The sequence below is a fragment of the Oryx dammah genome, unplaced genomic scaffold (assembly GCF_014754425.2).
Source record: "Oryx dammah isolate SB20612 unplaced genomic scaffold, SCBI_Odam_1.1 HiC_scaffold_27, whole genome shotgun sequence".
Taxonomy (NCBI): Eukaryota; Metazoa; Chordata; class Mammalia; order Artiodactyla; family Bovidae; genus Oryx; species Oryx dammah.
In genome coordinates this window covers 108,943,086-108,955,303 of record NW_024070211.1, presented here as the reverse complement: position 1 = coordinate 108,955,303, position 12,218 = coordinate 108,943,086, and the positions used below count along the sequence as shown (strand labels likewise).

The window sequence follows — 12,218 nt, the reverse complement described above, 5'->3', positions numbered from 1 at the left end:
AGAACTATGTTGAATAGTAGTGGTGAAAGTGGGCACCCTTGTCTTGTTCCTGACTTTAGGGGAAATGCTTTCAGTTTTTCACCATTGAGGATAATGTTTGCTGTGGGTTTGTCATATATAGCTTTTATTATATTGAGGTATGTTCCTTCTATTCCTGCTTTCTGGAGAGTTTTTATCATAAATGGATGTTGAATTTTGTCAAAGGCCTTTTCTGCATCTATTGAGATAATCATATGGCTTTTATTTTTCAATTTGTTAATGTGGTGACTTACATTGATTAATTTGCGGGTATTGAAGAATCCTTGCATCCCTGGGATAAAGCCCACTTGGTCATGGTGTATGATCTTTTTAATGTGTTGTTGGATTCTGATTGTTAGAATTTTGTTGAGGATTTTTGCATCTATGTTCATCAGTGATATTGGCCTGTAGTTTTCTTTTTTTGTAGTATCTTTGTCAGGTTTTGGTATTAGGGTGATGGTGGCCTCATAGAATGAGTTTGGAAGTTTCCCTTCCTCTGCAATTTTCTGGAAGAGTTTGAGTAGGATAGGTGTTAACTCTTCTCGAAATTTTTGGTAGAATTCAGCTGTGAAGCCGTCTGGACCTGGGCTTTTGTTTGCTGGAAGATTTCTGATTACAGTTTCAATTTCCGTGCTTGTGATGGGTTTGTTAAGATTATCTATTTCTTCCTGGTTCAGTTTTGGAAAATTGTACTTTTCTAAGAATTTGTCCATTTCTTCCAGGTTGTCCATATTATTGGCATATAATTGCTGATAGTAGTCTCTTATGATCCTTTGTATTTCTGTGTTGTCTGTTGTGATCTCTCCATTTTCATTTCTAATTTTATTGATTTGATTTTTCTCTCTTTGCTTCTTGATGAGTCTGGCTAATGGTCTGTCAATTTTATTTATCCTTTCAAAGAACCAGCTTTTGGCTTTGTTGATTTTTGCTATGGTCTCTTTTGTTTCTTTTGCATTTATTTCTGCCCTAATTTTTAAGATTTTTTTCCTTCTGCTAACTCTGGGGTTCTCCAATTCTTCCTTTTCTAGTTGCTTTAGGTGTAGAGTTAGGTTATTTATTTGACTTTTTTCTTGTTTCTTGAGGTATGCCTGTATTGCTATGAACTTTCCTCTTAGCACTGCTTTTATAGTGTCCCACAGGTTTTGGGTTGTTGTGTTTTCATTTTCATTAGTTTCTATGCATATTTTGATTTCTTTTTTGATTTCTTCTGTGATTTGTTGGTTATTCAGAAGCGTGTTGTTCAGCCTCCATATGTTGGAATTTTTAATAGTTTTCCTCCTGTAACTGAGATCTAATCTTAGTGCATTATGGTCAGAAAAGATGCTTGGAATGATTTCGATTTTTTTGAATTTATCAAGGTTATATTTATGGCCCAGGATGTGATCTATCCTGGAGAAGGTTCCATGAGCACTTGAGAAAAAGGTGAAATTCATTGTTTTGGGGTGAAATGTCCTATAGATATCAATTAGGTCTAACTGGTCTAATGTATCATTTAAAGTTTGCGTTTCTTTGTTAATTTTCTGTTTAGTTGATCTGTCCATAGGTGTGAGTGGGGTATTAAAGTCTCCTTCTTATTGTGTTGTTGTTAATTTCCCCTTTCGTATTTGTTAGCATTTGTCCTAAATATTGCGGTGCTCCTATATTGGGTGCATATATATTTATAATTGTTATATCTTCTTCTTGGATTTATCCTTTGATCATTATGTAGTAGCCTTCTTTGTCTCTTTTCACAGCCTTTGTTTTAAAGTCTATTTTATCAGATATGAGTATTGCCACTCCTGCTTTTTTTTTGGTCTCTATTTGGATGGAATATCTTTTTCCAACCCTTCACTTTCAGTGTGTATGTGTCCCTTGTTTTGAGGTGGGTCTCTTGTAAGCCCATGTCCAGTTAGTTCTAACTGTTGCTCCTGACCTGCATACAGGTTTCTCAAGAGGCAGGTCAGGTGGTCTGGTATTCCCATCTCTTTCAGAATTTTCCACAGTTTATTGTGATCCACACAGTCAAAGGCTTTGGCATAGTCAATAAAGCAGAAATAGACATTTTTCTGGAATTATCTTGCTTTTTTGATGATCCAGCGGATGTTGGCAATTTAATCTCTGGTTTCCCTGCCTTTTCTAAAACCAGCTTGAACATCTGGAAGTTCACGGTTCACCTATTGCTGAAGCCTGGCTTGGAGAATTTTAAGCATTACTTTACTAGCATGTGAGATAAGTGCAATTGTGCAGTAGTTTGAGCATTCTTTGGCATTGCCTTTCTTTGGGATTGGAATGAAAACTGACCTTTCCCAGTCCTGTGGCCACTGCTGAGTTTTCCAAATTTGCTGGCATATTGAGTGCAGTACTTTCACAGCATCATCTTCCAGTATTTGAAATAGCTCAACTGGAATTCCATCACCTCCACTAGTTTTGTTTTTTCTTTATCTGTCCTATATGCAATTGTGATCTCTAGTGTTCAGCATGGGTCCTCTCTTCTAACTGTGCATTTTCTTCCACATAATTCTGCACCTTCTGTGTGTTTCGTCACCATCTAATATAGTAAGTATGAATTAGTGTAGGGAAATGTATGATAGGTCATTTCCTGAATGCTTTTCTTCCTAACCTGGAGAATGAAGGGAAAGGTCAGGGAAGGATTCTTGCAGAAAGTGCTAAAAGTCTCAAACCAAGCTTACATTCTGGTGTTCACATCCATTGCACCAGTTGCCTCTCGGATACTTCACCTGGATATCCCACAGACCACCTGAAAACCAATGTGTCTAAATATTCACCATTCTTCCTCCTCTCCAGACCTCCTGCCCCAAGGGAAAGGTGTCACCTCTTACCTGCTGCCCCACCCTCCCCAAATCTGGTGGTCACCCAAACTTCTTCCTTTCTTTTAGCCTCTACCATTAACTTGTTAACCTCCAGCCATGCTTCTGAATATGTGGAATCCTCAGGGTCTCTCCTTCCCACTTCCACATCTTTTCTACAGCCCTTCATTCACCACTTCCTTTGGGAAACCTCTCCATAGGACTTCGCTGGTGGTCCAGTGGTTAAGACTTTGCTTCCACTTCATGGGGCATTGGTTCAGTCCGTGGTTAGGGAATTATGATCCTGCATGCCATGTGGTGGGGCCAAAATAAGTAAATAAATAAAAGCAAAACACCTCTCTACACCTATTGTCATTGTTCAGTTGCTAAGTCATGTCTAACTCTTTGCAACCCCATGGATTGCAGCACACCATGCTTCCCTTTCACCATCTCCAGGAGTTTGCTCATATTCATGTCAGTGATGCTGGTTAACCATCTCATCCTCCTGTACTTCCTGCCATAATTTCCATACCATCCTGTGCATACCTCTATCACAGCAGCCAATATTCTTCTATTGCTTTCTCTCTTGCCCTAATTGCCTCCCCTCACCTCTCCTACTTCATTATAGATATCTTGAAGACAGTTTCCACATTTCTGTCAAGATGCTTCACTTTTATATGACTCAGTTTCTGCATGTGGAAAGTAGAGATAATAGTAATTCCTGCTCTTGAGCTATTGTGAGGATGGATGAATTCATGTAAAGTACTTGAGCTCCTTTCAGGCTCATGAAGTGAAGTGAAGTGAAGTCGCTCAGTTGTGTCTGACTGTTTGTGACCCCATGGACTGTAGCCTACCAGGCTCTTCCATCCATGGGACTTTCCAGGCAAGAATACTGAAGTGGGTTGCCATTTCCTTCTCTAGGAGATCTTCCTGACCCAGGATTGAACCCCAGTCTCCCGAATTGTAGGCAGACGCTTTACTGTCTGAGCCACCAGGGAAGTGGTGGCTCATAGTAAGTGCTCAGTATAAGCTGCTGTTAGTAATACTATTAGCAATATCATGTTTCCTCAATGTCTAGTATGCTGTCTAGCACATAGAGGACTCAATAAATGGAAAAAAGACTAGACTTGTTCCATCAAAAGAAAGAGGTGTGATTGTTTACTCTGATTCACTTTTTTTTTTTTTTAAGAAAAAGGAGGGGGAAAGGCATAAAAATTCACAAAGGAAAGTGGTCTTTGTTTTTCCTCATACCCAGTTCTGATTTCCTTTCTGGCTGCTGGTCTTTCCTAAACTTGGCAACTCTGTGGCTATGAAAGGATTGTTGATGAGAAGCTTGGGCGGGAATGCCTCACAGATTCCCCCCAGTCGTACCTGGCAGCGTCAGCTTATCAGTGCTGTCTGTGGGTGGTGGTTGTGAGTATGTGAACTCAGGTATCTCTTCTTCAGATGTTCTGTACTGAGAAATTTTTTCCGAAAGGTTGAACAAGGGAGTAAATCCAGGCCATACCACTGCTGGTTCTGTTTAACAGAATCATATCTATTCTTTGAGATCCAGACATTTGGAGATGAGTAGATTCTAGGTTTATCTCATGTGTTGCTTTGCAGTTTACAGTTGCCTTTTTTTTTTTTAAAGAATTTCATGTTACTGAAATATTCTTTGCATGCTCACACAAAGTTTAAATATGCAGTGATAGGAAAATGTATATCATATAAAATATGCTTACTTTAAACCATGTCCATATTTTAATTTACAGGAAGAGAAATTATCACAGCTAACAGGGTGCCAGGTGTTCAAAGTTTGAGTTTTGATTGGATTTCGAGGAATCTCTATTGGACAGATTCTTCTTATAGGAGTGTCAGTGTCGTAAAGCTAGCTGATAAATCAAGACGTACAATCATCCAAAATTTAAATAACCCACGGTCAATCGTAGTTCATCCTACTGCTGGGTAAGTATGTTCATGTTTTCTTAAGAAAACAAGTGATGGGGAGGGGGGTGGGAGGGGGGTTCATGTTTGGGAACGCATGTACACCTGTGGTGGACTCATGTCAATCTATGCCAAAACCAATACAGAATTGTAAAGTAAAAATTAAAAATAAATAAATAATTAAAAAAAAAAAGAAAACAAGTGATGCCATAGGTATTTGACAAATTTAGTAAATACAAGATGGAACCATGTAAACTGAAATCACCTTAGATTGTATCCTTTTAGCATATGCTGAAATTATCACTTTACCTCCTTTCAAAAACTTTCTCCTAAGTTTTGGCTTTCCCAGCCTTCCCTGAACTGTGTTTTTTTCATAGTCACATAGGACCAAACAGTGAGTCACAGATTCTGTGGAGAAGGAATGAATATGCAGCAGAATTATCAGGAAAGGCTCAAATTCCTTCCCAGCTTTAATGCATTGACACAGAGCTTACCAAAGCTTTCTAAATCGTTCAGTAGTTTTCAGAACGAACAGTCTTTCAGACCACGAAGTGTTTAACCACTGCATTGTTGATGGAATCAGGCAAGAAAAGAGAGCATTTCACATCATCCCTTCTAGTTCTTACCTTTTTTATTTAAATATGTTTGATAGTTTGATAGTGTACCATAAAGTCTAAATCCAGGTAGTTATGTTTTAATAGAGTAATAAAAAAGTGATAACTGGTAACTTACTAAAGCCTGATTGAGGGTACATAGCAAACACTTTACATAGTGCATAATCTCATCTAATCCAAAAGCTGGTTTGTGAGTGAGTATATACAAGACCTGTTTTGGACCTCAGAGAGATAAAGTAACTTGCTCAAGGACCCACAGCTATTAAGCAACAGTTAGTATTAAAATTCCAGACCTATCTGACTGCAAAGCCTGTGTGTCTAACATATTTTAAAACTGACGATGGTATTGATAAGAAGTTTTATTGCCCGATAGAGAGTTAAATGTTGATTTTCTAGTGAATTTATCTTAAGCTAAGTCTTTGGCAGTGGGTTTTAAAAAGGCGTTAAATTCCTTTCCTAATCAGTCATTCATTTAAAACAATATGAAGTCACATTTCAGAAAGTTACCTTTTGGAAAAGACTCATTTTAGTTCTTAAGGCTCACACGAAACAGAAGAGCTTTCCTCCCCTATACTTATATTTTTGCTACCCTTCAAAATTAAAAAAAAAAAGCATAAAAAAGATGTCTTGGGTAAGACATCTTGGGTACATTGATTTGGGTGCATTTTTAATCAGGAATGAAATGCTTTGCTGCAAATTCCTTGTGGAAGATGATTAAAGAGTCATCTAGTGGATCCTGGATGTTTAATCTAGAAAGAAAGTGAGAGAATATAAAATCTGTTTTTGCTTTTGTTTTGCTCATCGTTTATTTTATTTCAAGGACATGTAGTAGTAATAATCTGAATTGTGTCTTTTTAAAGAACCTACTTGGAGACAATAGTCCTGAAGTCTATCACAACGGTTCTCTGCCCTGGATGCTCATTTTAATGCTATTTGTATTTTCTATATATTTTTTTTATATAAACCCTACAGAAAACTAGTTTGCAGCAATTCTCTGGAGAATCTGTGTTTGTGTTAGATCTAAGTTATGTAGTTTGTGCCAATGTTAACATCTTTGATTTATTAACTCCTTTTCTAGGTATATATTCTTCTCAGTTTGGTACCGTCCTGCTAAAATCCTGAGAGCATGGGCTGATGGATCTAACATTTTACCTATAGTAAACACTACTCTTGGGTGGCCCAGTGGGCTGTCCATTGACTGGAGGTAAGTAGGAATCATCCCAAATTGCTGCTAAGGGAGACATATTGTAGTTGGCCAGCTTCTGCTGGGATGAAAATGTATGCATTAAAATGAATATTCTGAAAATTGTTAGATGAAGCAGAATAGGGCAAGACTCAGGGAAATAGAAGAAGGATTTGATGAAGTACTGGTCATGTGTAATTTTTACAGGGGCCCTCTTGAGGATAGGAAATCTTTGGTGTCAACAAATATATATTTGCCTATATGCACTATGGGAGGATTTTTGGAATATCAGATTTAAAATTTTAAGATATTGATCTGTCAAGGAATATAGGAAAAGGTAACAGGGTAAACAAGCTTAGAGATATCAAATACAAAAGCAGTTCATAGGAGAAAAAATAGGAAGAAATGTGTTTAACCTTTCAAACACAAGTCACTAACAGTATTTTTCCTAAATGTGAATGTAATAAGGCAAAAACTAAAATTCTTAACTTGAAGATAACATTTCAGGTTTTCTAAGACATTTGAAATCACTTCATGAAAGTTGCTTTGTTTTTCTGGGGAACATAAGACTATTAAACTTTGCTTAATGAATGTAAATGTGCCAACCGAACACACTGTTGTTGAATTGCTGTTGTTTAGTTGCTAAGTCTTGTATAACTCTTCTGCGACCCCATGGACTGTCCAACTCTTAGTTGTGTCCAACACTTTCCACCCCATGGACTGTAGCCCACCAGGTTCCTCTGTCCATGGGATTTCCCAGGCAAGAATACTGGCCTGGGTTGCCATTTCCTTCTTCAGGGAGTCTTCCTGACCCAGGGATCGAACCCATGTCTCCTGCATTGCAGACGGATTCTTTACTGCTGATCCACCAGGGAAACCCCTGATTTGAATGCCCTTAGTATAAGGTGTGCTTTTTTAGTTTCTGAATAACCAATAACTAAGTATTTTGTTATTCTAGTTCTTCACGATTGTACTGGATAGATGCCTTTTTTGATAAAATTGAGCACAGTAACTTTGATGGTTCAGACAGAAAAGCCCTGACCAATATACCTCAGTTGACAAATCCATTTGGACTTGCTGTCTCTCAAGGTATGTTTTGAAGTAAAAGTGTTTTATTTATACTGTGCAAGCTGTATAAAACTCATCCTTATTTGGCAATCTCATAATTCCAGAAAAACTGGTCACTTATGAAATGGTGCTCTTATGTCTAAATAAAACATTTGGTTTGTTGATGAAATATTAATTTTTTTCTGTTTGAGACATTTTTATATAACAGTGCATCTGTTTTCTTCCTCCCATCTCCCCTCTTGTGAGTATAGGCATGTTCTTGTGGGTTCGGTGGCTGGGAATAAGAATCTAGCTTGGCACCACAAAACAGGTGGTTTGCTTATTCTTGATAATAGAGTTTCTGTGAATGATTGTGTAGCATGTGCCAGGCCAAGAGAGTAAGGAGAAACTAAAATCGACCCTGGTTCTGCTTGACAAACCATAATTAATCGAGTTAGAGAGGTGCCATTTTGTGATCCACCAAAGCCCCTACACTTACGCTAGTTGTGTCTCAGGTTGAGACTTCCTGCATGCGTGCTAAGTCACTCAGTTTGACTCACAAAGTATCTGACTCTTTGCGGCTCTACGGACTATAGCCCTCCAGGCTCCTCTGTCCATGGAATTCTCCAGGCAAGAATACAGGAGTGGTTGCCATGCCCTCCGCCCAGGGGATCTTCCCGGCCCAGGGATTGAACCCACGTCTCCTGCATTGCAGGTGAACTCTTTTCCATTGAGCCACCAGGAAAGTCCTGAACTTCTGTGCTGTGAATAACTGTCATACTGCTTTTAAAAAAAAGTGGACATTGACTATAATTCAAAGACTTTCTCATACACATGTAGTATGGAATGAATAACTAGTAAATATATTCCATATTCCCCCCTGTTTTCTATGGAGGAGTGCATGTTATTTTAAAATATTTTAAGTGCTCTTGTGAGATTTTTGAGTCAGTTATAAATATTCAGCCCCCCTCTCTCCAGCCTGTGCATTCTTTTTCCCTTTCTACTAATGCTGTCTGACACATCCTATTTGTTCTCACATAGGAACAGTATAAACATGTTAAATTTTCTCTGCTGTTTGCTGGAATATTTTGCAATTAAATAAAAATGCAATTTTTATTTAATTGCTGGTTTGCAGTTTGATTGCCAGTTAGGCTAAATATGATTTAGTGAATCCAATGACTGATTAGTCATTGATTAGACCATAGATAAGGAAAACTGATTTTATGATAAAATTTGTGACATCTTAGTCATTTTCTGGTGAGTTGGAATTTTTAGTTGGTTATTGCTTTTTCTGTTGGAAAACTCTATTGAAATATGCATTTATTTCCCTGCTTTAGTATCTTAGGTAAAAAGAACACAATTGAATTTTTGATGTTTAAAATCTTGTATGGCCTCTTCCATTTTCAGCTTTGTGGAGCATTATTGTCTTTTAAGGTGTAGGAACACTTATGTGGATAAAATTTTATTGATCCCTAAACATGCACTAACATTTCCTTCTTGAACTATGTCTATGCTTTGCCTTCTCAAAGCTCATTTTGAAATTTGAGAGTCAAATTAAAAAAAAAAAGTTCTCATTAAACATGGGATATAAAATATTTGACCTAGAAGAGAACTTAGAGATGAATTTTACTAGAAACATGAGCCCCCACACAGTGAAGATCACTCAGCAGTTTAGTGCTCAAGCTAGGATAAGAACTCAGTCTCCTGAGGCATCATCTCATATTGTATAAAAGAATCCTGAGATTAAAAAAATTTTTACCCATAGAAGTTTGAGCCCAATTACTATTAAGTACCATCGCAATATTCCATATTCCAATATTCTTCCCTGAATCTGAACACTACTATTATTAAAAATATAGGCTTCTTCTAGGTAAAATCTCTCTCAGATATCTATACTAGCAACTCTTTCTACTGTTTTTATTCCCTAGCACTCTGGTGTCAGCAAGTATTCTTCCAACTCTATTGTTTTATTAAAGGTCCTTAGCTTCAGAGGCTCAAAAGTCAACAAATAAATTTTTTCTTTAAGAAAAAAAAAATATATATATATATATAAGCTTCTAAAGAGTCATTTCTAGAATTGCAAGTTATGGAAAACAGAAACATATTTATTTAAACAGATACTTATGAAAGAAGCTTCCCACATTTAGAAGAAGCATTACAAACATATTGCATTTTCCCAGGTGAGCTGCGGCAAATAAACTTATCACCATATTTCTTCTTAGACTATATATATGTTACTGATTGGAGACGTGGTATTATTCGATTCGGGAAATACAATACTGCACAATCGGTTATTCTCCGAAGTGGTGTTGGTTCTGTAATGCGTGCGAAAGTATATGATTCTAGAGTCCAGACAGGTGAGTAATGTTGCCAGGTTGTTTTGTATGGATATATTTAATATGGTGGCTCCTTTTACCTTTAAATACTTATTTACTATAACTCCTGATAGTTTTATCTTCCTGTCACTGAGATAATTTTAATGCGTAAGAATTTCTGTTCAACTCTATTAACTTTAAGCATATGGGAGGAAAAACACGTTTCAGCCCTTCTCTGTATTTAAATTGAATGTGTCATTTGGCATGTTCCTTTCCAAGAAGAAGTCAGTTTCTAATATTGGGTCTGACAAGTATCCTTTCCATTCATTTTTCATCACAAACCAAACCCTTGATCAACCTAAAAGGAATGCGCTTAACTCCCCTGTTTGGGGGCATTGCTTTTTCAGGGTCTAATGCCTGTAACCGACCCACCAATCCAAACGGCGACTGCAGCCACTTCTGCTTCCCAGTGCCGAGTTCCCAGCGAGTGTGTGGTTGCCCCTACGGAATGAGTCTGGCTTCTGACCATTTGACATGTGTGGAGAACGCCTCCCAAGAGCCGCCGGTGGAGCAGTGTGGCCCTCTTTCCTTCTCCTGTCACAATGGCAGATGCGTGCCCCTTCGGTATCGCTGTGATGGATTTGATGACTGTCTTGATAACAGTGATGAGGTTCAATGCACCACATCTAGTAAGTAGCTTATACATTAGTGATACGTCCTATGATCTATACAGAGAGAGGTGCGCTTTAAAAAAAAGGCTTAGGTTATCTCTACAGGAAAAAAGGAATATGTACTCTAAAGGGTTTAGAAAGCTAGACGATGAATATTATTCATAGATAATGTTACAGATGATTTCTAGCATTATTTGGACTATCCTCAATAAAATTTTTTTCTGACATTGGATGGACATGCAGAGTCACTGCATCTTGGCCTCTCCTACCCTGAATAAACGGGATCTAATCTATAGTACTGGAGAGAATGGTATCATGGAATAAATGTTTGCAAAAATAGCTTTTGAAAATCTCATGTACTATATTCCTTTTTCCTCCTGTAGGTGTAAAATGGATTATGGGTGAAATGGTGATTTTAACCTTTATAATCTTTTGATGGTAATCCAATTTATAATAAATACTATTGTGATCTCAGAAATTTCTATCAAGGAGACATTAATAGAAATGACATTTGAAAATGAAAGTGCTCGTTTGTACATTTTTGAAATTTCTAAAGGTTTATTTTGTTTTATTTTATTTTGCACTTTTCTTTTTCAAAAGGGCAGATTTTTACATAAATGTTTTATCAGTTTCAAATGAGCCATATGATGAGAGGAAGCATAGCTTAGAAGCAAAGGATGGGCCTTACAGTCGTGACAACTAGAGCTTTGGTCTTGGGCAGATGCCTAAGCCTCTCAAAGCCTCAATTTCCTCATCTGTAAAAATGCAGATAATTATATGAAACTGGCAGTATCCTTGTGAAGATTCAGAAAGAAAAAAAATATGTAAATAATAGTTGCCAAATAAACATCACGAATGATGATGACTTTCACATTTTGTATAATGCTCCCATTGAAAGGTAAGATCTCACTTAAAAGGCTGTAAAAACCAATGTCTTTACGACCAACTTGTTTCTATTGTAGATGCTACCTGTTCACCTTTAGCATTTGAGTGTAAACGCGAAGGACACTGCATTCCCTCAATGTGGCGATGTGATGGAGAGAACGACTGTCTGGATGGCAGCGATGAGCAGAACTGCCCCACTCGAGCACCCACTTCCTGCCGTGCTGATCAATTCACCTGTGACAATAACTTCTGTATCCCAAGGAGCTGGGTCTGTGACACAGATAATGATTGTAGGGATGGATCAGATGAAAAGTCATGCAGTAAGTTTTGAACTGATTTCTCTTGGCTGGTCAGCCTATTAAATAGATTTGAACCATGAGTAGGCCTTGAGTACTTTCCTTGAATGCTCATATAATTTTCATTGTATCTTAGCCACTTCTGTTCCATCTGTCAACCAGTGTATTAATAGGCTGTCAAAGCAAAGACATGGGAAGTCTTGCTAAATATTTTCTATGGAAGCAAAACAAGGACTGTCTTTGATATCTAACTAATATCCCAGTGGAAACTGGAAAATAAAAATCCCACAACTAACTGTTCAGATATTTAAAATAATTCCCCTTTCTAAATCATATAAACACACCCAGATGTTTAGCTACTGGTTTTTCTTTTCATTTATACAGGCAAAAATACAATAGAATAAAAAGGCAAAGAACATTTCAATTTCATTAAATCTTACCCACCTGCACAGAGGGGGTACAGAGTTCCCTGGACTA

The 12,218-nt window shown here is 37.5% G+C and overlaps 1 protein-coding gene across 1 annotated transcript in view; it reads left to right on the top strand.

The window, feature by feature from the left end:
• LRP2 (LDL receptor related protein 2) overlaps positions 1–12,218 on the top strand; it is a 151,015-nt gene that overhangs the window by 46,443 nt on the left and 92,354 nt on the right. Inside the window, exons 17-22 of the mRNA XM_040227939.1 lie at positions 4,559–4,751; positions 6,423–6,548; positions 7,486–7,616; positions 9,797–9,931; positions 10,297–10,578; positions 11,523–11,765. Of these exons, the coding sequence (XP_040083873.1) occupies positions 4,559–4,751; positions 6,423–6,548; positions 7,486–7,616; positions 9,797–9,931; positions 10,297–10,578; positions 11,523–11,765 (1,110 nt within the window). The remainder of the gene's footprint in view (positions 1–4,558; positions 4,752–6,422; positions 6,549–7,485; positions 7,617–9,796; positions 9,932–10,296; positions 10,579–11,522; positions 11,766–12,218) is intronic.